The sequence below is a fragment of the Penicillium angulare genome (genome assembly GCF_028827245.1).
Source record: "Penicillium angulare strain IBT 27051 chromosome Unknown utg000012l_segment0_segment0, whole genome shotgun sequence".
NCBI classification, from domain to species: Eukaryota; Fungi; Ascomycota; class Eurotiomycetes; order Eurotiales; family Aspergillaceae; genus Penicillium; species Penicillium angulare.
This window is the reverse complement of record NW_026623171.1, coordinates 610,152-634,230: the sequence shown is the minus strand read 5'-3', so window position 1 is coordinate 634,230 and position 24,079 is coordinate 610,152. Positions and strand designations below refer to the sequence as shown.

General features: G+C 47.7%; 9 protein-coding genes across 9 annotated transcripts; 6 read left to right on the top strand and 3 right to left on the bottom strand.

The window, feature by feature from the left end:
- Positions 1–482: 482 nt before the first annotated feature.
- On the bottom strand, positions 483–3,884 carry N7478_012877 (F-box and WD domain protein; the record flags this gene model as incomplete). Its single annotated transcript, XM_056929087.1, has 2 exons — positions 483–3,499; positions 3,554–3,884. 2 exons carry the CDS (start codon positions 3,882–3,884, stop codon positions 483–485), a joined length of 3,348 nt encoding a protein of 1,115 aa, XP_056772449.1.
- A 550-nt stretch (positions 3,885–4,434) lies between these two features.
- Positions 4,435–6,775, top strand: N7478_012876 (MRX complex nuclease subunit; the record flags this gene model as incomplete). Its single annotated transcript, XM_056929086.1, has 2 exons — positions 4,435–4,450; positions 4,500–6,775. 2 exons carry the CDS (start codon positions 4,435–4,437, stop codon positions 6,773–6,775), a joined length of 2,292 nt encoding a protein of 763 aa, XP_056772448.1.
- An 879-nt stretch (positions 6,776–7,654) lies between these two features.
- Positions 7,655–9,641, top strand: N7478_012875 (acyclic terpene utilization AtuA family protein; the record flags this gene model as incomplete). The annotated part of the gene is made up of 3 exons (XM_056929085.1): positions 7,655–7,718; positions 7,749–7,996; positions 8,118–9,641. 3 exons carry the CDS (start codon positions 7,655–7,657, stop codon positions 9,639–9,641), a joined length of 1,836 nt encoding a protein of 611 aa, XP_056772447.1.
- Positions 9,642–10,967: 1,326 nt separating this feature from the next.
- On the top strand, positions 10,968–12,709 carry N7478_012874 (aldehyde dehydrogenase family protein; the record flags this gene model as incomplete). The annotated part of the gene is made up of 4 exons (XM_056929084.1): positions 10,968–11,026; positions 11,157–12,358; positions 12,426–12,495; positions 12,550–12,709. The coding sequence occupies 4 exons, from the start codon at positions 10,968–10,970 to the stop codon at positions 12,707–12,709; spliced, it is 1,491 nt and encodes a 496-aa protein (XP_056772446.1).
- Positions 12,710–13,455: 746 nt separating this feature from the next.
- Positions 13,456–14,992, bottom strand: N7478_012873 (FAD-dependent oxidoreductase; the record flags this gene model as incomplete). The annotated part of the gene is made up of 4 exons (XM_056929083.1): positions 13,456–13,585; positions 13,644–13,722; positions 13,777–14,500; positions 14,579–14,992. 4 exons carry the CDS (start codon positions 14,990–14,992, stop codon positions 13,456–13,458), a joined length of 1,347 nt encoding a protein of 448 aa, XP_056772445.1.
- A 506-nt stretch (positions 14,993–15,498) lies between these two features.
- On the top strand, positions 15,499–16,191 carry N7478_012872 (uncharacterized protein; the record flags this gene model as incomplete). The annotated part of the gene is made up of 1 exon (XM_056929082.1): positions 15,499–16,191. The coding sequence occupies one exon, from the start codon at positions 15,499–15,501 to the stop codon at positions 16,189–16,191; it is 693 nt and encodes a 230-aa protein (XP_056772444.1).
- A 1,212-nt stretch (positions 16,192–17,403) lies between these two features.
- N7478_012871 (mannitol dehydrogenase family protein) lies at positions 17,404–18,900 on the top strand (the record flags this gene model as incomplete). The annotated part of the gene is made up of 1 exon (XM_056929081.1): positions 17,404–18,900. One exon carries the CDS (start codon positions 17,404–17,406, stop codon positions 18,898–18,900), a length of 1,497 nt encoding a protein of 498 aa, XP_056772443.1.
- Positions 18,901–19,661: 761 nt separating this feature from the next.
- On the top strand, positions 19,662–20,437 carry N7478_012870 (uncharacterized protein; the record flags this gene model as incomplete). The annotated part of the gene is made up of 3 exons (XM_056929080.1): positions 19,662–19,758; positions 19,812–20,233; positions 20,354–20,437. 3 exons carry the CDS (start codon positions 19,662–19,664, stop codon positions 20,435–20,437), a joined length of 603 nt encoding a protein of 200 aa, XP_056772442.1.
- A 933-nt stretch (positions 20,438–21,370) lies between these two features.
- Positions 21,371–23,651, bottom strand: N7478_012869 (uncharacterized protein; the record flags this gene model as incomplete). Its single annotated transcript, XM_056929079.1, has 5 exons — positions 21,371–21,854; positions 21,913–22,497; positions 22,559–22,941; positions 23,003–23,205; positions 23,264–23,651. 5 exons carry the CDS (start codon positions 23,649–23,651, stop codon positions 21,371–21,373), a joined length of 2,043 nt encoding a protein of 680 aa, XP_056772441.1.
- Between the last annotated feature and the right edge of the window lie 428 nt (positions 23,652–24,079).

The following is a 24,079-nucleotide window of genomic DNA, read 5'->3' as shown; positions in this document are numbered from 1 at the left end:
CTTTCACTCTTTACCACCTGGGCACCTGGGCATCCTCCTACAGCATCACAGCTACTAGGTATTAGTTTTGATTAAAACCTGATAATATGTGGTAATATTAGTTATACACCTTAAAAGGTTAGGTATAATATCATCTTAGCCTCTAGAATTACATTAGTAAAAGTGTTACGAGACGATTAGACCGATGTTTGGAAAAACCTTTGGAAAGACATGTAGTATAATATGATGTTAAACGCGTATTCAAAACCCACCGCTTCTAGCAAGGAGTGGAATGATTTATCAGGGTGATTGTAGTAGGTTCGCGATTGATATAAGCATATATGGCAAAGTAAAATGAAATGGAGCACGCGTCTTAACAAAACAAAGGGGAAATTAACACGAAAATACAAACAAGGAAGTTTAAAAAAGACACGAAAACATGAAAACGGTATTCGAAACAGAATAACCAGCATCAGGTAAATCAAATCCCGATCTGCAATCAACTAAATAGCTCTCGCTTTGCCCTTGCCTTTGTCCTCGTAATTGCTAGATTCCTGTGAAGATCCCGGGGGGAGGACAGGGAACTCTTCCCATTCCTGGATTTCACGACTCTGATCCTCAGCTAAGCTCAACTGAATGGCAAATTCGAGGTCGTCCATCTCTTTCTGTCGACTACTTTCTCCGTCAGGTATACTAGGAGAAGGCGAGTGCCTTTTCACACCCTTCGCATACTTTATGGGTATAGATGGTGTTTGATCTATCGGAGCGCTAGTATCCGGCTTATCGTTGAGAAGGCTCAGACGGATAGCTTCAGCAAGATCATCATCTACATCTGTATCATCTGCAGGTTCTTGATACGGCGAGGAGGAAGATGACATCTCATCGATACCAAATGGGCTGGGCCCGGCATGGTCACTGAGCGAAGTACTGACGGAACTTGCGATGGTGGGCTGATCTTGCTCGCCCTTCTGTCCGTTTCCGCTGTAAGCTTCTTGACTGAGGAGTTGGGCATAAGCTAGAAGTTGTTCTTCGTCGATATCGGGACCAAGAAGGTCTACTCCAAAACGTGTACTCAAGTGTGCATGTTTTTCATCATCTTCAATCTTCTGCCGTTCAATTTCAACTTGCTCGTCTGCGATGAAGTCATGGATTGCGCCCCGGCCACTTGTATTAAACCGCTGTCCTCCACCAGCAGCGTTATTACCGCGGAGCGTATGTCGGAGTCGGCGCTTGTTACTCTTGTATTGATCTGCGCCACTTGAGCTGTATGACCAATAACGGAGATGAGTGCCAAGAGAGACCATTCCCCTGAGGATTGTTGGGTCGGGATCTAAGGAAATAGCACCCGCAGCGAAAAAATTATTCCCCACGCCATGCATCGTGGCTTCGGCCTGTACCAAGCGGCGACGCGCCCGAGATGAAAACCTGGAGTTAATTGTTCGAATTGGGCGCGTTGTTGAAGCCAAGGGATCCCAAGCCTGCACGAGGCCATCATTTCCACCGTGTACTAAGTACAAAGATGTTAGGGCCACGCAGGAAATTTGCGGTGAGTCAGTTTGAATGATTCTGAGAGGCGATACAGAATTGATAACATCTACGTTGCGAGCTGCCAGTGCGCGGATATCCCAGATGTATATTGACCCACTCGCTGTACCCACGGCCAGATATCGCGCACGTTGTCCGGGAACTTCAAGGCTCGATCGCGGCTGTTCCATGTGGGGTAACATAGGCGAGGATGTTGCAGATGAAAATGAGCTCTGAGACATCGCCAACAATGGATCTTCTCCCATTGCAAGAGTGGCAAACATAGAATTGTCTAGGGCGGAAATGGTGACTTCAACCGACTTGCGGTCGCCAAATACGAAGTTCGAGATTTTCCATTCAGAGTCGTTCTGTGCCGGGCCATGTAGGCGACCTGATGAAGGAGACGCTGGTATGCTGGCCGGAGTTGAGGATCCAATTGGTCCTCCAAACAAAGAACGAGGCTGCTCCTGATATGACGTTCCCGAAACTGACTTGACGTCGGATTTGGGAGTAGCTCGAATATATCGTCGGATGGATGCTTTCTCAGATTCATCGGCACCTCGAGCGATGACGATGACGGATTCTCCAGATCCACGCCCATCGTCACCTGCAAAGTCAACTTGCAAGTCTCGTTGCATATTCCACCCTTCACAAACCTTGCGAAAATGCTTTGGTTTGAAGGAAAGGAATTTTTCAATTTCCTTTGTCTCCGCAGCAATTTGATCTTCACTTAGTCGCATGGAATCCGAAGAGGTCCGTGGGCTGTAACTTCCATCAACAAGTTCGCGGTTAAAAGGGTCTGGGCGAGCTGTTCGTCGACTGAGTTCAACGAGTTCCCAACGAACACTCCGGCCAGTTTTCCATGCAAGTTCATCATACTGTTCGGCAGTCAAACTGGTCGAAGAGACTTCTGGCTGGATTGGTAGATCTGTAAGGTAAAAGATTTCACCAAGTGCGTTGAGAACAACGGCCCATACACGGTGTTGTGAGTTGCGGCTGGGTGAGTAATTGTCATCAATGGCGATTCCGATAATCGGTACACCGGGGCACAAAACCCATCGGGCAGTTACTTGACCTCGCTCATACCGTTTGCCGTATGTGGGATGAGGGCCAAGCGCGTAGGCTGTGAGCAAGCCGGAAGATGAACCAGTCATCATCGCTACAAGCCCTCCAGTGGTCTTGAGAATCGATGATGACTTGGCAATCCAAACCGAGCAAATAGCATGAGTAATCATGTTTGAAGCAGGAATACCACTTTTAGGGTGAGATCCCAAGTCTGAGATTCCTAGAAAGCGCCCTCGCTGTTCCGTGCTTGAAATAAAATAGCTGCGGCCTTGTGGACACCCTTCACCATAGATCATGCCATATGGCTGGCTGACATCCATTGAGTTGGACGTCCCAACCATTTCACCAGCCCCAAGACCATACGGCGCATCTCCTGGGAACATGTCTGCAAAATGTCGAAACATCTGATGATCTGACAAGCCCCAGGAACTCACTTTAACCGCCGCCGGGTCACTGGCTGAAGCAATGCCTTGTTCCGAAGCGCCATGAATGAAGGTCGGTCCCTTCTCGGGGTTGTTGAAAGACCCATGCATCCGACTCACAGGAAACAGCAGTTGCGACGTATATGTTGAGACTGCGCTTCCGTTGCGCGATGTTGCCGAGTGAACAGGACCAGGTTTCTTGGATGGAAACTCCACGGGTTTACCTCGAGATAGGGACCGCATCAGCCGAGTGCGTAAAATGTATTCGCTACGCCAAGATGCAAGCGCTGTAAGCCGCGCAAAGTACCGTCTATCTGACGCTTGATCCACTGAATTCCTGAGGTCCACACTGCGCGCATCTTCAAGGGCTTGAGGTCCTGGGAAAAACCGCGAAAAAGCACTTCTCCAGGCATGGGGAGTGGTCACAAGCGAATGAAGGCGACGAGATACTAGTGTAATATCCGAGAGAGATTGCGGTGGCAGATGCGACAGGATGTGGGTGAGAACCTCTGTACGTAGTTGTTAGTGCTTGTAAAGGAATAATCGGTGCACAGCAAGCCTACCATTCGGAAGCGTTTCAAAGGGGATTTTAGACTGTGCACCAGCTAAAACTTGAAGTCTAGGTTCTAGATTCTTCCTTCCTAGCATGCAAGCATCTTCATATTGGCTGACTCGGTGGGCCGAAGGCGGGGTTGATCCAGTATCCTTCAGGGGCGTATCATTTTGTTCTGGCGTAGACCAGACCCGCCCAGTTGACTCCTGGTGCCTCTCTGGGTGGAGAGCACCAGAAACTGGGCCGGCTTCAGAATCATTTCCATACTGGATTGGACTTGAATCGGTTGGGGGTGAGTCTGGGAAAGGCGTCTTTTGTACTGCTGAGGACTCGGGTTGCATAAAAAGGGCTTGAAAGAGGTTGGGAGACAAGCGACTGAACCGGCAATGAGACCTGGATCAGTCGAGAGGTATAACAGCGATTTTAAAGTGGTGGAAGTGTTGGAGGAGGTGATTGAGGAGGCGAAGAGCGACAGAGCACGCCGAACGGAAGTGAAAAGCGGCGAACCGGGAAGGGCCAATCAGGAGATAGTGTTAAGTCCACGGGATTGGGTTTTATTGCGATCAAAGAAATTGGGTCATAGTTCATTTATTACTACGAACAAGAAAAAGAAAAGAGATTACTTGTATGAAGAATCTGATTATAGATTATCTATAGTCATAGTGAGTCATACTGGCCCGCATTTTTTCGTATATAAGGCTATACAAGCTGGAGCATAGATAGTGAAACGCGCCCGAGGCACGTGATCACGCGCCGCTATCATACGCGGTGGTTTTGTCTCTTCCGTCCCTGTACCTGATTGGCTTCACCTCCAGTCATGGCAAACTGGTGATTGTTTTGAGTGATTTTGTGAATAATTCCCTTTGAGTAGCCAGCTAGGAAATGAGCACGATGTCAGGGGCTAACGGTAAGTACAACATCTTACTACAACCTCGATCTTTCACTAATCCACGTAGAGGCGGAGACAATCCGGATTCTCATATCTACCGATAATCATGTTGGTTATAATGAGCGAGACCCCATCCGGGGCGATGACAGCTGGAAGACCTTCCATGAAGTCATGTGTCTTGCCAAAGAGAAAGACGTGGACATGGTGCTGTTAGCGGGCGATTTGTTTCACGAGAACAAACCATCTAGGAAATCCATGTACCAAGTGATGCGATCAATTCGGATGAACTGCTTTGGGGATAAGCCCTGTGAGCTGGAGATGCTTAGTGATGCTAGCGAGACCTTTCAAGGTGCGTTCAACCATGTCAATTATGAGGATTTAGACATGAACGTTGCCATCCCCATCTTCTCCATCCATGGCAACCATGATGATCCATCGGGAGAAGGTCATCTAGCTGCTCTCGATCTGCTACAAGTTTCTGGTCTGCTTAATTACTACGGACGAACCCCGGAATCAGACAATATCGAAATAAAGCCCGTCCTCCTCCAAAAAGGACGGACTAAGCTTGCATTGTATGGAATGAGCAACGTTCGCGATGAGCGTTTATTTCGTACTTTTAGGGACGGCAAGGTCAAATTCTTTCAGCCATCTGTTCAAAAGGACGATTGGTTCAATTTGATGTCTGTCCATCAGAACCATCATGCTTATACAGAGACCGGCTATCTCCCCGAAAACTTTCTGCCGACCTTTATGGACATGGTCATTTGGGGGCATGAGCATGAGTGCCTCATCAATCCTCGGCTTAATCCAGACATGAATTTCCATGTCATGCAGCCCGGCTCTTCTGTTGCCACCTCGTTGGTACCTGGAGAAGCCGTGCCGAAACAGATATCTTTAATGAGCATCACGGGTCGAGATTTCAAATGCGAGCCCATTCGCTTAAAATCCGTGCGGCCATTCGTTATGAGAGAAATTGCGCTATCGGAAGAGAAAAGGGCGCATAAGCTAGCTCGCAAAGAAAACAACCGAACGGAGCTGACGCGATTCTTGATGGAGATTGTGGAAGAATTGATCGAAGAAGCCAAAACCGAATGGCTGGATGTGAATGGGGAAACTGACGGAGAAAGAGAAGACTCTGAGATGCCGCTCCCACTCGTCCGACTTAGGGTTGAAATATCCACTCCTGAAGGTGGCAGCTATGATTGTGAGAACCCGCAGAGGTTTTCAAATCGATTTGTGGGAAAGGTTGCCAATGTCAACGATGTAGTGCAATTCCACCGCAAGAAGAAAACCGCACAATCGTCAAGGAGAGGGGATGTGACCGATGAAACCACTGCTGTATCACACTTGTCGGCCCTAGATACCGTGAAAGTGGAACAACTCGTCAAAGAGTTTCTCGCATCGCAGTCGCTCAGTATTCTTCCTCAGAACACGTTTGGTGATGCTGTGGCCCAGTTTATCGACAAAGATGACAAACATGCCATGGAGATGTTCGTGAATGAGTCTCTTGAAAGTCAAGTCAAACATCTTATGGCTTTAGATCGTGATGAGGACATGGAAGAGGATGAGGCCCCTCAAAGTTCCTTGGTTACTGCCATGGAGAAGTATCGTACCCAAATGGAAGAACTGTTCGCCAAGGGGGCCAAGAGACGTACCAGGGGCAAGAAGCGATTTAAACCCAAGCCAGACGGTTGGGACAGTGAATTTGACGGCATATGGGAGGATCAGCCAGGTGCCCTCATCCACTCAGACAATGAAGGGGGTGACCCGGCCGAAGAAGAAGCAGGAGAGGATGGTTCAGTTCCAGCTACAAGTCGCACAGCAACCATAACATCTCGTGGGCGCGGGAAAGGCCGTGGTCGAGGAGCTGCTGCCTCTTCCAGAGCCGGTGCCAAAGCTGCTGCTCCATCAGCCAAAGGGAAGAAGACCAAAGGTCCATTTGAGGAAGACTCGGCCGACGATCTTACCATGTTGGATGTTGATAACGAAGAAGCCGCCCATGTCATTTCAGATGATGATGATGATGATGATGACGACTCGCAGGCTCTGTTTGTCAAGCAGCCCCGCGCAGCTTCCACGCGAGGACGTGGGCGAGGAGCAAGGGCTACTACTAGAGGGCGTGGTGGGCGCACTGCAGCCTCGCCAGCTCCATCTTCGCATACAGTTACTGAAACTGCTAGTCGCCGAACTGCTCGGTCTGCGAAACCAACGCAAACAACTCTTGGTTTCGCGAGCTCGCAGGCTAGTATTCCCCGTTCTTCTCGATCTACGCGCACAACACGCAAAATAACTATCAGTGATGATGATGATGACGATTCCGACTCTGCTTTTGAGCCTGCGTGAAGCCAAAGGTCGGATAATTGAACTTATTCGAACAGAGAATTTTAGTTCATTTAACTTGATTCGGATATTTTCTTTCGGAACCTAGCGCGTTTCGCTCTAATGAATCTTATGACTGTTTCTAGAAGTTTGTTTCTCAATAGTCTTCTATCCCCTATCTCTAGTAGCCTTCAAGAGCCAGACCCTTGTACCTTCGGCCTGGTTAGGTCTGAAGCGACAACCTGAACCAGGTTCACAGCTTGCTATATACGTACTTTTTTTTTTCTTCTAAATTCTATTTTATTGCAAAGGCCAAGTCATTCCGCCAATTCCTTCTTGCGAAGTATGAGACTGTGAGCGAGCCATTCTCGAGTAAATTACCTCCGGGGAGAGCTTCAACCCAAACAGCTACTAATACTATACAATCAGCAGCCCATTCAATGTTCTCCTGTGATCACTCCATTTCACTTGTATACAGCCCAGTATCCGATTTACATAAACCGTCTTGTAATATACTACGCTCATCCCAATGATTTAACACCTTCATTTTTCAAGGCTGGCTACCTGAGGTGAACTTGAAGACAGATAGATCTGGCTCAATTCCCTTACCCAAAAATGTTCTCCTCGACCCAGCTCCAAAGCAGATCAAATTCAACGGGTTTAACTAATATCCAAAAAAAAAGAAAAAAACACATGCAGTTTCATATGTTTATGAACAGATTGATGTTCCACAAGATCGGCGAACCATAAATTCAACACTCTATCCTTGGAACCCCGCATTATGTTAGACCGAGTTGCCTCGGCCGATGCGAACGGCCATACCCTTTTAACCTTCCCCCAAAATGCACAAAATACATTTATTTTCTAGTCATTGTATGATCTAAGGTCAATCATACCCCCAATATGAAGTTCACAGGGAGGCCCATTCGAATCGCAGGCAAGTCTCTGAGGCTGCAGTTATGTCTAAGTTAGTATTCAATAATTGACGTCTTTCTAGGTGCTTCGGGCTCTGCTTCAGACAGACGTCATGCTATTGCTGATTTCGCGCGTCATTATACAAAAGACCCTGTCGATGTGATTATAGCAGATTTTATGAGCGAGTTTAATATGTCGACTGTTGCCGGCCGACGAGTGGATCACGCTGAAAATGCAATGCCGGCGTATGATCTGTCTTTCCTTGAGGCTGTAGAGCCAGCTCTTGGTGATTTAGCCAAATATGGCATCAAATTGGCTGTCAATGCTGGAGTGTGTGATACCAAAGGGCTTTATGAAGTTGTTTCAAAAATGGTTAAATCAAAAGGGCTGGATTTGAAGGTCATTTCCCTTGAGTTCATTTGCTGGTGTACACTACTGATCTCTCGATTAGGTAGCCTATATCACTGGTGATGAGGTATTGCCTGCAGTCCAAGAGATGTTATCCAAGGGTCAATCCAAGCTTCAAAACATATATACCGATGAACGACTATCTGACTGGGCATTTGAGCCTATTTACGCTCAATGCTATCTCGGTGGCCTGGGAGTCGCAGCAGCTCTTGCGGAAGGTGCCGATATCGTTCTCTGTGGTCGTGTATCAGATGCATCGCCTGTTATTGGCGCTGCGTATTGGTATCATGGCTGGCAGCGGAATGAATTGGATAAACTTGCCAATGCATTTGTGGCAGGTCATCTCATTGAATGCAGTAATTATGTTTGTGGTGGCAATTTCACAGGATTCAAATCTCTGGAGAATGGTGGTGAGGGGTGGACCAATATCGGGTATCCCATTGCTGAAATTTCCGCTGAGGGAGATGTCGTGATCACCAAGCAAGCTGCGACAGAGGGTACTGTTACGGTAGATACTTGTACTTCTCAGTTACTCTATGAGATTCAAGGTCCGTGGTACTATAACTCAGATGTGACAGCTATCATCGATGGTATTCACTTCGAGCAACGAGGCATCAACCGGGTTGCTGTCCTAGGTGCTAGGTCAGCCCCTCCTCCTCCCACCACTAAGGTGGGTATCACTGCTCGTGGCGGATTTCAAGCTGAGGTGTGGTGGTTCTTGACTGGGCTCGATATTGAAGACAAAGCCCGGATGCTTGAAACACAGATTCGGCGACTGCTCGCTCCTTATGCGAACAAATACACATCCTTGAACTTTGATCTGCTTGGGTCTGGCTTGCCAGATCCGCATAGTCAGAACCGGGCTACCGTGCCCTTTCGGATAGTCGCACAGGCTCGGCATGCAGATGATCTGTCGCCTAGGAAGTTCATCAAAGTCATCTCTGACAACATTATGCAAGGCTATCCTGGAGCTACCTTCCACTTAGATCTGCGTCAAGGATTTCCCAGAGCCATCTTCGAATATTTTGTCACTCTTATTCCCCAAGCATCAGTACAGCATCAGGTCCATCTTCCTTGGAAACCAACGACACGCACTCAAGTTCTTGATATTGCACCTCCATCACATACTAAGACATACCCTCCCCGTCAGCCTTCACAAGCGATCACTCATGTTGACAGGCCCATCAATCCCAAGAAGGACTTTGGCCCAACAATCCGTGGCCCATTGGGTTGGATTGTCCATGGTCGCTCCGGGGATAAGGGCTCTGATGCCAACTGTGGTCTCTGGGTCCGGCATCGGGACGAGTACCTCTGGCTACGGAGTCTCTTGTCGATTGATACAGCCCGTCAGCTGTTAGGAGATGAGGCCCAACACCGGCCACAACTGGCTATCGAGCGCTTTGAACTACCAGGGCTACAGGCAGTGCACTTTCTCTTTCGCAATCTTCTCGATCGCGGGGTTGGAGTCACAACCACTGTGGACTTTTTGGGGAAGAATGTGGCGGAATATCTTCGGTCACGGCATGTTGATCTCCCAACACAATTCCTAAATCGTGGTAAACTGTAGTTAGTGTCCTTGTGTATCAATTACATGTTCCTGTTGCATAGGCAGACGCCGGTTTTAATAAGTAGTAGATTCTTTACCAGCTGCAAGTTAGGTATACTTGTGGATATCAAACTGTAATAAGACTATGTGATAGTATACAGTTACCCCGCACACTAGACAAGTTCCAATATTAGACCCGTGGACGCATGTAAGATTTCAGAATACTACAGGAATCACCATCCCGAAACTTTTTCCAATTTGAACCAGATCCACTCATGTCTAGCCCTGGGCGGGATCATACATAAACGAGATTGCGGAATGCGGAACCGCATATGTATGCGGATTGATTACTGAGCCCATTGAGTTCCCCCTCCTGACCATCCCCGCTACCAAAAACTCACTCCCAATGATCTACCCCGGAATTTTCAGAATCTTCAAAAAGGTAATCCTGTACTTCGTGTACAAATATGAAACTTGGAGAATGTCACCATCTGTGCCCTCAAAAATTACCGGATCGAGGAACTAAAGGGAGCACGGTTAGTCACCGTTTACTTAGCCACTGGTGGATCTGGGCATCAAGGTTTCTCGGCCGACCAGTCATGAAAGGTGGATCTCATATTAGGAATTCGTGTTAGCTCCACCCGAGCTCTCTCTCTCATGTCTCTCACGGCAGAACAAGTGGCGGATACCTTACTCCACCGAGGGTAACCGGAGAGATGTTGGCCCGCCCAAACGAGTCACATCACCATGATCGCATCTGACCCGCATTGCCCCTCCCTTGCCCCTCACTGCTCCCTTTAACCCGAGAGAGAAAGAGGAAAAAAAAAGAAATGTACAATCACAAATACTGAAGCTGAACACTTCACCCTGCAGGTTACTTGTCTCTGTATATGTTTTATGTAAATGAGTTTGTATAGGTCGGTTAGTTGGAGTGGGATCATTATCCGTGGATCTATGTGCTGAAGCCTCGGGTAGATCTCCAACCCCGGTAGTGATGTATCGATGTACATAGAAGATTACTTAAAATCAGGCGGTACAGAAGTGGAAAGAAATGAGACGAAATGTGGATCAGGTCCAATCCTGTGGATTAAGCTTGAAACCTGCATATTCCGTCGCAGCTATTTGAAGAAAAGGGAAAAGTACTTACATGATACCTACCCCAACACTCTGCTGCCCAGCAACTCAGCGAGTATCCACCAGGTAATTACGGTTCGTGGCGTGGCCAAACCCCGCATGAAAAGTCCTGGTTTAACCGGTTTATAAAAAGGTCGTTCTCGTCCTTCGAACGTTTCACTTTGTCCTTCCTTTGCACCATTTGTGATACCCCTACTTTGCTTCTGTTCCACCATGGCTCTCTCAACTTCTATCAAGACCCCCAGCCTCACCTATGAGCAGCCTTTGGGCCTGTGAGTACCCCTCATTCCCTTTCTCACTCTCTCCTTTTCTTTCTCTCCGTCTTTTTGCTCTCCCTCTCCCTCTCGCTCTACAGCTTTGCATTATGCGCATAAACTGACCCTAGTCCCTTGTACCACGCAGATTCATCAATGGCGAGTTCGTCAAGGGTGCCGAGGGAAAGACCTTCGAGACTATCAACCCTACCGACGAAAAGCCTATCGTTTCCGTTCACGAGGGTACCGAGAAGGATGTCGACATCGCCGTGAAGGCTGCCCGTGCCGCCTTCGAGGGTTCTTGGTACGAGAAGACCCCTGGTGAGCGGGGTCGTTACCTTGTCAAGCTTGCCGATCTCTTCGAGCGTGATATTGAGATTCTGGCTGCCATCGAGGCTCTGGATAACGGAAAGTCCCTTACTATGGCCAAGGGCGATATCGCCAACGCCGCAGGCTGCTTGCGCTACTACGGTGGTTGGGCCGACAAAATCCACGGTCAGACAATCGATACCAACAACCAGACTCTTTCTTACACTCGCCACGAACCCATCGGTGTCTGCGGTCAGATTATCCCCTGGAACTTCCCCATTCTCATGTGGTCCTGGAAGATCGGTCCTGCCATTGCCGCTGGTAACACCGTTATTCTGAAGTCCGCTGAGCAGACTCCTCTCTCTGCTCTTTACGCTGCCAAGCTTACCAAGGAGGCTGGCTTCCCCCCTGGTGTCATTAACATCATCTCTGGCTTCGGTCGTACTGCCGGTGCTGCTATCTCCACTCACATGGATATTGATAAGATTGCCTTCACTGGTTCCACCCTGATTGGCCGTACTATCCTCCAGGCTGCCGCTAAGAGTAACTTGAAGAAGGTTACCCTTGAGCTGGGTGGTAAGTCACCTAACATCGTCTTTGACGATGCCGATATCGATAACGCTATCTCCTGGGCCAACTTCGGTATCTTCTACAACCACGGCCAGTGCTGCTGCGCTGGTTCCCGCCTGCTCGTCCAGGAAGGTATTTACGATAAGTTCGTTGCTCGCTTCAGGGAACGTGCTGCCCAGAACAAGCTCGGTAACCCCTTCGATGAGGGTACCTTCCAGGGTCCTCAGGTCTCCCAATTGCAGTTCGACCGTATCATGGAATACATCAACCACGGCAAGAAGGAGGGTGCTACCGTTGCTTACGGTGGTGAGCGCCACGGTGACAAGGGTTACTTCATCCAGCCTACCCTTTTCACTGATGTTACTTCCGATATGAAGATCGCTCGTGAGGAGATTTTCGGCCCTGTCATTACTGTCCAGAGGTTCAAGGATGAGGCCGAGGCCATCAAGATTGGTAATGCCTCTGAATACGGTATGTTCTTTTCTCTTTCCCTCAGCTTTTATATCATGTTAATCATACTGACTTTTCCTTCTTACAGGTCTTGCTGCTGGTGTTCACACCAAGAATGTCAACACTGCGATCCGTGTCTCCAACGCCTTGAAGGCTGGGTAAGCATTCCAATTTCGCAGGCTTTCTCTATAACATTACTAACTTTGTTTTAGTACTGTGTGGATCAACAACTACAACATGATCAACTACCAGGCTCCATTCGGTGGCTTCAAGAGCTCCGGTGTCGGTCGTGAGCTTGGCTCTTACGCCTTGGAGAACTACACCCAGATCAAGACTGTGCACTACCGCCTGGGTGATGCTCTCTTCGGTTAAAGGGACAACACTTCTATAATAAAAATAAAGAGAAATGAAATGACATGAGCTTTTTCTATGTACATAATCCAAATTGCACAGATCAAGGTTGCAGAATTTGATTGATTGTATACCTTTCTGGATTTATTCGTATCGTTAACTGTGTACCTAGAATCGAAATTAATTAGGACTAGTCTATCCACCATCTTTCCATGTCGCGAGGTGACACCTTCGGACAGGTATTGGGTATGAGTTTCTCGGATTCTCATGGGTCACGTCGGGCGAAATAGCACCGGAGAGAGCATCGGACGAGGAGGAAGCCGAGCGCTCTTGTTCGGGGTATCTGTGCCCGAGCATCTGGACAAGCCACCGTGGACACGGTCTTACATCAAATTGTTATTGTTGCAACCTGAAAAGCGAATTTATATATTCTTAAAGACATGTCCCCTTAAATCTATTCCTAAATTTAGTGCGATCTTTACGTACTACTAGTAGTGCACGCCCATTGCATTCATTCGATTTCGCCCGAACGTGGATATACCTCCTTTTTTCCCCTGCTCTTTTTACAACAGCAACTCATTTTGTATGAAGAATGTCAAACATGAACAATTTTAGAGGAAAATTCACTTAATCCGCTGCCATGCACAAATATTGACTTTAGAATCAAGCTCAAGTAGGTAGAAAAATAAAAGGTATAAAGTCAATTTTGCTGTGAGAAATAAATACACGAGGCCATGAGAAACAATATATACACTCAAAATCGTGGACTAGCATGCTCCAATCGTGACACCACTGGGCAACTCTAGTCCAACTGGAAGTCCACAGATGAACTTGCCTTCAAATATGTTACCGCGTACGGCTGCAAGTTTCTCCTCGACGTCCTTATACATGTCGTATCTGGAGGCTCGAGTCAGTAATCAAAAATATTCATAAAGTGAAATCAAAGTAGACTTACGCATTCATTTCTTCAATAGTAAGCACCTTCTTAGGATCCTCCACCTTATAAGTTGGAGTGTCCTTGTTGACAGAAAACCCTAAGAATATTGTTAGAGTCTGCTTTTTGCTTTCAGATTCCATGATTCACTAACCAATTCTCTCGTTGATATTATACGCTGCCTTTGCAGCGGCTGCTTGCACACGAGTCACACGAGGTAAACGGATAGCTTCATAAACAGCCAGAGACTGTGCAACATCACCATTGAAATATTTCTTGTTGAATAGTATTCCCAGCGCCGCCGCATCTTCAATAGCCATACAAGCACCCTGACTCTGATGTGGCATCATAGGGTGTCCCGCATCTCCCAAGAGACAAATTTTACCCTTGTGAATATACGGGTACGGATCATGAACCCAGAGTCTCCAGGGCTGAATCTCCTTTCCAATAGCAAGATGGTTTAACACCTGCCGATCTAGTTCGGGGTAAGGCTTAAGCAAGTCCTCCACCGGACGACCTTCTGCGCCCCAGGCTTGTGCAGAGTAGTCTCCCTGCTCTCGGGCGAAGAAACAGTAATATGATAAGAGCTTTCCGCCGTTGCAAGGTGAAAGCACGATCTTGTCCCATTTCCCTTCCTGGCCGCCCCAGTATTCCAGTGCGCTATCGGCTGAGTAGTTTGTAAGGCCTAGTTCGGCTGCTTTATCGGCGTCGACGTTGGCGTGTAGGCAGCTGGAATCGGAGGGACGTTTTTCGGGGCGGATTCCTAGAATGCCTCGCACTGCTGATCCGATTCCATCGGCGCCGATGATGAGATCGTGTTGGGCTGTGGTTCCGTTTTCGAAGGTGATGGTGTTGGTTTGTAAATCGATTTCATGGCACTGGAGGAAATAGTTAGTAAAGATGTTTCAAGAATGTCTTACAAACAACTCTGTTCTCAACGGGTAGTGTCAAGTTACCTTGTGGTTCAGGATGAGCTTAGCAGGAATGCCTTCACCCTCTTCCAACAACGCCGAATCCTTCAACATAGCATGCATATACTGACGATGAAACATGTTGTACACATATCCCCAGCGCTTTTCGTAATCGCTCAAATCATACACGCTCACGGGTTCACCAGTTTTCCAATCTCGGTTGATCAACTTCTTTAATACAACGGGGTCTCCCTTTGCAACATCAACTCCCCATTCATGAAGCCATCGTGTTCCATTAGCAGCACACGATACAGAAGCACCCACTTCACCGGCAAAATCTGACCTCTCGTAGATCGTAACTCTGTGGCCTGCACGGCGCAGGGCGATCGCCACAGACATACCACCGATGCCGCCACCAATAACAGCGACGTTGAGACGTCTCCAGCTAGAGGTATTCATCGTGAGATAATGTACTTTTTTCCTTATATTTTTCTTTTCTTTCTTTAACAGGCTGTTTGATTTGATGCTTTCGATGTTTCTTTGGAATAAGAATGAATCTCATCAGGTCAAACCGTGCCATTTTATTTGCCTCTTGTACACTTCTACAGTCGGAACGTGCACTGGCGGATCATAGTTGCGGATCGTGCACCGCGCGCCGGACGCCGCTTATCTTCGGCGCCACGAGATAGTGACGTTTCCCGATCTTATTTCGGAGATTAAATATTTTGCGGCTGGGATTATGACTTGCGGCTTTCTAGTTTGTGTAGAGGGGTCAAGGTTATCGATATGGTTATCAAAGGTTTACATTCATGTTGATTAGACCATCTCTTGGCTTTCCCATTTCGTTTTAGCGCTTACTTCTCACCAAGAATCATATCTCCTAAACCAAGGCAGTGTTGTTTAATCGAGGTTCTCGTTTGAGTATTCAAAGACTTACTTTATTCTCTATACGCTTGTGTGCAGCTATGCAAGAGCAATCTAGCTCGCCCCAGTGTCACCTTGAGCCCGTCGATCTCAACGACGCGAGCCAATTCAACGAAATCCGAGATCAACGCATCATCTGTGGATGGGAGTCCGATATACAAACCCTCCGAGGATGGCAAGATAAAGCAGATCTAAAAAGGTTGTTTTGGATCATCATTCCTGATAACAGTACTCATGCCGAGAAAACGTTCATCCACGCAGGTCACATATCACTTGACGCGTCTTCAAACCTACTTGATGAATCAGGAATCTCGAGCGGAGAAACTGAACTTTCTATAAATTCCGTTTTTATCATGCCGGATTATCGCTCTTTGGGCCTTGGAAAGCGGGCAGTAAAACTGGTTGAAACTATGGCTGTGACTGAGCCATATGGAGATTCGAATTGTCGATGTCTTACGCTGACGGCTTTGAGTAAGCGGTACTTTTATGATGATGCACCGGAATGGAGTGGATTGTGGGAGAAGATTGGGATGGAGCGGCCTTCTTTCAGTATTCAGGAATGGTATGAGAAACTTGGATATGTTAGTTGGAAGGTGGAGCCGTTATATGAAGAAAAAACTTTAGATGGTGAGACTGTTATGATATGGGAGGCTTTTATGAAGAAGGACTTGAGAAGAGACTCGATGCGTGTTGATGGCTCATTATACAATCATACCTCTTGGGGCTCTTCATAAGCATTATTCATTGGAATGGAGATCTATCTACAGGGCCTACGGGTTTGTGATGCTCTCATCTCCATGCTCTCAACCTCAAACAGGGTATAGGTAGATTGTGATATAGGGAATAGACAGGATTAAAATGAAATATTGCTCATATGATGATAAAATGACGGCGGCACCTGCTAATCAACTACTTTTTCTCGTTGTCTCCCAAGTCATCGAGGGCCTGAGTATCAAGAGGCATCTTGGGGTAGTGAATAAGTACGTATTTGCCTCTCCCGAGCTCTTTGCCCCTCATCTGTTTCACGAGTGGAGAAAATGAAATTCCCTACGTGATCAGACTTCACAATGGGCAACTTTAATATGGATGTACGACATGAGTATATTGACTCGCTCGTTGCTCCCGGGTCCTTCGATGACTGGCAGGCTTGCAACTCCTTAATGAAATGATTTGGTATTGAACGAGAGGAACCGGGTATCAATCCCTGCCAGCTGTCCAGCTGACCACGGAGTACCCCTGAACTCCTATGTCATGGAGGCCAATTTTTGGGTAGATGCGGATCAGGCCGCCGTATGAAAGCTGCGTACTCCGTACGTACCCCTGAGGGTACGGGATACTTGGGTACAATTATCTGCTGCCGACCCGGAAACCATTTCTCTGTAAACGCCTCGGAAACTGCCAGCTGGCAGTGTGGATTCAATCGTGGAGCATTACTGGCCTAATTTACAAGGCGTCTAGATCTGCGGCTTCTCCTATTTGGGTTTGGCGCCTCCCGCGTTCAAACATTGAGACTGAACGCGGGGTGACTAAGCTTCTATATTTATATTGCAGTGAGCTTCAATGCGAACGGACCGTCGATCTAGAACTTAAACTAAGGAAGCAGCTGACCATCCCGCTCCCGTCCATTCTTGATTTCTGCAATATGCTATGTTTTTTTTTCAGGTCATGGGTCGAGGCGCAGCCACTCTAATATCAGAATTTTCAGCGTGGAGCGACCGATGCCCATCAGAATTGCTGATATGAGGATTTTCTGCCCCACAGAAAACTAAAGATATGGGGCTTCGTCCCGACCTTTTGCCATCATCCCGGCATTGCCAAATCCGGCAGATGGCGGTGACGCAGAGCTGCTCTCAACCATTTATGATTTAAATCATTCTACCCCTCCACAGCTCTATTGTTCAATTCCTTCCTTCCAATTTTTCTCAATTCCTTCATATCATCTCACAATGCCCCCCTTGAAGCTCAACAGCAAGAATTTGTCCCAGATCGCGACAGCATCTGGCGCGCCAGTGCAGATACCTACCTACCCCCGCGGTGATGCCGTGAAAGAAGGAATTGTTCACATCGGAGTCGGTGGCTTCCACCGAGCTCACTTGGCTGTCTACGTCGACCAGCTTATGCAGCACCATGGTGTTACAGACTATGCAATTTGCGGCGTGGGTTTGCAGCCCTTCGACGCCGGAATGCGTGATGCTCTGAATTCCCAGGATGGTCTCTACACTGTTGTCGAGCGCTCTGCTGAAGGTAGCGTTGCCAAGGTCATGGGCGGCATCAATTCATATCTCTTTGCCCCTGACGACCGGGAGGCCGTCATTGCCAAGCTAGCCCACCCTGATACCCATATTGTGTCGCTTACTATCACCGAGAGCGGCTACTACTATAATGAGAACACGCATCAGCTCCAGAATGAGCACCCCGACATTCAGCATGACCTTCACGACGATAAAGCTCCTCACACTGCCTTCGGCTTCCTTTACCATGCAATGAATCGCCGTCACAAGCAGGGACTGAACCCTTTCACCGTTGTATCCTGTGATAACATGCAAGGCAACGGTAGCATCACCCGTAATATGCTTGTTTCCTTTGCCCGCCTTCGCAACCCCGATCTTGCGGACTGGATCAATACCAAGGGCCACTTCCCCAACGCTATGGTTGACCGAATCACCCCTCAAACCTCCCCCGCCGATAAAGTGGGTCTCGCAAAGGACTTCGGCATTGAGGACTCATGGCCCATTGTCACTGAGCCATTTATGCAGTGGGTCATTGAGGACCACTTCTGTGACGGCCGCCCACCATTTGAGAAGGTCGGAGTCCAAATTGTTAAGAACGTGAAGGAGGTCGAGGAGTTCGAAAAACATAAGCTCCGTCTTCTTAACGGCAGTCACGCCGTCATTGCCTACGGTGGTCAGCTCTCTGGTCACAAATATGTTCACCAGGTTATGGAGAACCCTCTCTTCCGCAAGATTGTCTGGCAAATGATGCAGGAGGAGGTCAAGCCTACTCTTCCCGTTATCCCCGGTGTCGATATCGATCAATACTGCCGCACACTCGTGGAGCGTTTCTCCAACCCCCCAATCATGGATCAGCTTCCCCGTATCTGTCTTAACGGTACCGGCAAGATCCCCCAGTTCATCATGCCCACCATCGCTGAGGCCATTTGGGTAAACGGTCCTTTGCGTCGTCTCTGTTTCACTGCCGCCCTTTGGATGCACTACATTCATGGTGTTGAGGACACCGGTGCCACATTCGAGGTCATTGACCCTATGCTTGACGAGCTGCGCACACGGGCTAAGCGTGGTGACCCCACTGAACTGCTGAACATTAAGATGCTGTTTGGTGATGACTTGCGCAAAGACAAGCGCTTCATGGAGACTATCACCACTGCCTTACAGCAAATTGCCAGCGATGGTGTCCTCGCCACCCTGCCTAAGTACATTGATTGATTGCAATTCATATCGAGTTCGATAATGAGGAACATGAGCTTGCGTTTGAAAGCGATCTTTTGATTCGAAAGGAATAATTGTATGAGAAAAGCTGGTTATGGATAGAAACATTTCAACGACAATAGATCAAAAACATTATAATCTGGTTATTAATTTCAATTTTTTGATTTCCACTGCATTTAATTCACCGCCTGTTTAGAGGGGTTTCAACATTGTTTGTTGGGGGTACTGTTCTCTACAATTCTAATATCTTCGAAATTCAAATCGTATCCAGCAACAGAGCAATGAATACAGATACGGCCTCATCAGGCGTTATTGATGAAACTAATCTTACCGAAGATGAATTTGCTTCTCCTCACTCCAGTGCAGATGAAGAGTATGAGTCTGACGAACCACCTGAATTGAAGCTGGACTTACAGGAACTGACGGACTACGCTTGAACTATTGCATCGGCCACTTGTACTAGAGCCAGAAAGCTCACACGTACAACATATCACGAGATATTCCTCCTTGAATTTGATGTCGGTTCTGAATCATTGGTTGAGATAGAACGGGCCCGACATTCATGTATCGCAAGGCTGACTCGTAGCGAAGAAAGTCTTGCTAAAGCCACAAGCGAACTCACGACCATGCGGCTTGTCAAACATCATACGTCCATTCCAGTTGCCAAAATATTTCCATCAGGATTTACGCCCCGATAATCCGGTCGGCGCACTGTTTGTTCTCATGGAGAGACTCCCCGGGAAGCATCTCTATAAGCTATGGAAGGCTTCTCTCTCGATCATAAAAAGAACGTCCTTACCCAGATTGCATCAGTTCTTACTCGACTAGCAGCACTTCACTTTGATGGGATTGGCAGTATACAAGACAACGGATTAGGCCGCTGATACACCCTTCGTTCTCTCCGCAAGAAGGGAAGCCATTCAAGTCGACTCTCGACTACCTACTCGCGTTAATCCCGGAGATTGCCGTTGACTTCGCTGGATACGAAGAGCTCGTTGAGACCAGACAACACCTGTTAGAATACCATTCTTCGAAGTCTGATGCCCCGTGCTTCGGTCCTCTAATTCGTCTTATTCATACTGATTATGATGCCCAAAATCTACTGTTAGTCAATTCACGAGACAGCTCAGATAAGCCGCCCGTACTATCCGGGGTGATAGATTTCGAGTATGCCTATGCGGGCCCTCTCTACTATCTATACGAGTACCCGATCTTCTTTCAAGATGTCGATTTTTCTCTCGGATTATACGAGCAAAATGCGATTCTACGGTCGCACTTCGTTCGGGCTTTACGACAGCCATTCCCGAAAGGTTCACCAGACGCCATTGCGGTAAGAGTCGTAATGCGCGAAATGAACTACTTGTAGAATAATATTTCAAGGGTTATAGAGGTGATAAAGTCGAATGCCCCAGCCAAAACAAAGCGGGATAGTTTACATTTCTTTCTTAAGAGATGGAATGATGGAACAGGCCTGGCGTATGAAGGAAGTCAGGACTATGTACCCGACCCGGGACCAGAGAGCGACGAGAACTGAATTTGGTTTTTTGATGCAACCTTTCAAGCCGGTAAAATATCAAATTCTTCCTTTGCCGTGGAACATTCGGATAGGTAACAATCTTTGTAGTTAAAGCTTACGCATTTTTAAGATGGCTTCCACGCGAAGCGCTCAATTTTCCCAGATTGTATCCGGGCGCCGTTGCTAGCTTGGGAGTATTTGCTAGTAGCCTTGGAAATATGCCGTGCTACTATTTCTAAGCTCAATACTTCACGCCTTCATAAGAATCAAGAGGAATTTTCTAGAAATTATTTCGAAGGTTCTAAGAAGGTCAGCGTCATGATTACATCCATAAAACCTTGGTGGGACACTTTTTTCATAGTACCCCACTGTTTCACCTCGGAACTGCGATATCTAGCTAGCGCGGGGTGATTGCTGTACATAATCTCCAACTCTGGAGGGGCATTCCACATATCGATCCATGGATGTACTTCGTACATACATTTCCCGTTCTGGTTATTTTGTTTTCAATTCTATCTTCAGAAGTCCTTCCTCAAACTCTCTTCTTTTATGTACTTTGTACTGTCTTCTTTACTTCGTGACTACCTGATTTCAATACTCTTCTACTGTAAATGTATAGTGATCGACAGCCATAATTCGTCTTTACGGATAGTGACTTTTCGCTGGCAAGTGGGGTTTAACTGTGGCGCCCACTATCTCTGACAAAATTGCGTGGGATGATGTTAACCATCTAGCACATTGTGGAGTTTACTTCAGTGGAACAAATGCTCAGGGGCGAAAAATATTGTGTACTTGTACATACTGTAGATGGAGAATGCCAAGAGGTACCCAGGTGGCAATAAGAAAAATCTGCAGAACTGTGTCGATCACTCCAAAGGATGCGTACACATGTACTCCGTATAACGCCAAAACGCCATGGCCTATGTATAATATAACACAAATGGGTATAACTCATAAAACTGACGAGCCCGGCTCGGTGAAGGGAAAACTATCCCACAAAGGTAACTCCATACCTTCCCAGTCCAAAAATGCCCCATCCAACACTGGGGGTGTAGCTGTAGCGGGGCCTTCTCCCTGTGGAATCCATGGATAGAATGGTCCGCCTTGGGGAAGCAGTGAGGTCGGAGGGGTGGGGCGGCTCTCGCTATCGCTCTGCGCCTGAGATGATTGCGGCTTATCAGTTAGGCTGAAAATTCGACTGACATATTGGCTGCGTCTTTGGCGGGCTTGAGAAGCTAATCGTTGTCTTTGTTGGTTAATGGCAGCTTCAAGTAGGCTCAAGATCTCTAAATAGTGGGCGGCTTGGGCTGATTGCTGTGCTAACATATGCAAGATGCTTAGTGCACCTTTGAACGCGCTGTCAATTTCGGTGTCGACATCTCGATGGGTGAACATTGAGAATCCCAATACTAGGGCTGCTGCGAATACGAACGCTCTACGATATCATTGTTAACTGAGTTCTGGGTAAGTGGGGCATTGGGTTCATTTCTTACTTCAAAATGCACATGTTGCGCAGGAGAAGTCCCGATTGGTGGACTTCAAGGCAGGTTTGAAGCATGTAGACTGCGGAATCAATACATGCTGCCGCTAGCCGCGAGTGGGCCGGTTCTTCTTCGGGTATACGACCTATCTCGTTGACGGATTGGCTTTGGTGTAGCCGAGCGAGACGGACGCTCAGTGTGGAAATGAGAAATGGGCGTGTTAGAAGTATCACTGCGAAGTGGTATGAGCATGCCACATGGAGATTGCCAATAACGTGTTCCTGGGCTTCGTCTGGGCTTTCATCGTTGTCTTGTGTTCGCAGCGGAGTGGGAAGGTTTTCACTCCATTGATTGATCTTGGCAAGCAGCAGCTCCGCTGAATCGATTGAAGCGGCCTTGTCGCCATACATGCGATTAACGATTTGATTCAAAATCAATGATAGCTGGTATGATGCAATCAAAGTGGTCTCAGCGGTTATAGATGCTTGTAGATTTAGATCTGGCCGGTCTGTCTGCAGGGTTGCTGTAGCTGCTGGTCGGCCCAGGATAGAGCTAGCCAAAAGGTCGAGCACACAGAGACTCATCCATAACTTTGATCTATAGTAACTGAGAATCAGCGCATCATTACATATGTCATGGCTATCAAGATAGTGCTGACCTTTCTTGCTGTTCCTGGTGGTTTGATCCGGACAAGTCCTCGTGTAATCCTACAGCCACTGCAGATCGAGCTGCAACACCAAGATACATGAAAGCGGCATTTCGACGGCAGGCTCCAAACATGTAAAATGACATAAGGAGAAAGGCGCGGATCAAATCTAGACTTGGATCTTCTAAGAAATTGGTGAAGGCCCTGCTTTGACCACGAGTGAAGAAAAAGCGCTCTATCTGAAGGTTTTCGGGGGTATTAGTGCAAGACTGAGCCCCGATGGCAATCATCAGATCTCGAATTGATGCCCGTGTTTTTTCTCGGTCGGTCTTGGGTTCTGGGAAATCGGCAAAAAAGGGTTCTGTGTCACACCCCAGGTACAAGAACCCGCTAGTCTGTAAAATTATTATCAATCAGCGGGCGAGCCACCTTGAGTCGGGTCGGAACGAGACTCACGACTACCTCGAAGGTCGAGATAAATCGACGGCGGTCCTTCTCGCTACAGCGCTCTTCGGTGAGGTTAAGTGGGTCATGATGCGCTTCATTTTCGAGCATGTCTTCGCTCCAGTTATGGGAAAATTGCGAAGGGCCAAGATGTTGATATACTGTCTCCCGAAGGAGTTGAAGAAACGACAAAGACGCGGCTTTGCCAACATATACTATACACTGTTGAGCGGATGGATCACAGATTCAATTGTAACGGAGAGCGGGACATACCTCTATCACCTTGTAAGTTCCGCAACATTCGAGGGTGTGTCTGATGCGTCGCCTCGGGGGATCGCGAGCCCGTCTCTGGATGATGCTCCGTCAAACGATCGGATGGGGTCGCCGCCCGATTCTGGCGATTCAAGGGAGTCTGTATCGCATATTCTGGTCCTTCCCATGATGAGCTCGTTTCTAAGCCCGCATGAGATTCTCGATCTCGGTGACTGCTGGGACTAGCGTTCGAAATGGATTTGAAAGGAATACATGAGCGAGCATGGCCCTTGCGAGTGCAATTTGTACAGGGAAATGTGCCGCTGCATCGCTTCTTGGAGGCTCTGCATTTGGTGCATGCTGTGTTGGCCCGCAGGCGATTTTCCGGGGGAACTTTGGGGCGCCCCATGATGGAGAAGACAAGAATCCGGGGTATAGCTTGGTTGGCTAGATGTCTTCCGGTCGGAATAGTAAACGTTGGTTTCGAGGTCCAAGCAGGTGGTCGGACGTGCGCGGGCCGCGCACCCGGGGAATTTCGTATCGCCCGTTGATAGTGGCGCCCCAAACAGGTAAAGCTCCATTCTTGGAAGTTAATCTGACATTTGACACTTGACAGCTGCTAATTCGGGGAGAGAGATAGATGCATGATTGATTACAGATGAATTTTAATTCAGTTTCATTTTTAATCCCCCATAGTACCTAAATTGTCAGGAAAGCAGTTTCTGGATTTTCATGTTCCGCACAAGTACCAACTACTAACCTGAAATAAATACAGTGGCATAGTACTTGGGATCTACTACTCCAGCCCGATGGCAACCTGTGGATAGATAGTAAGTA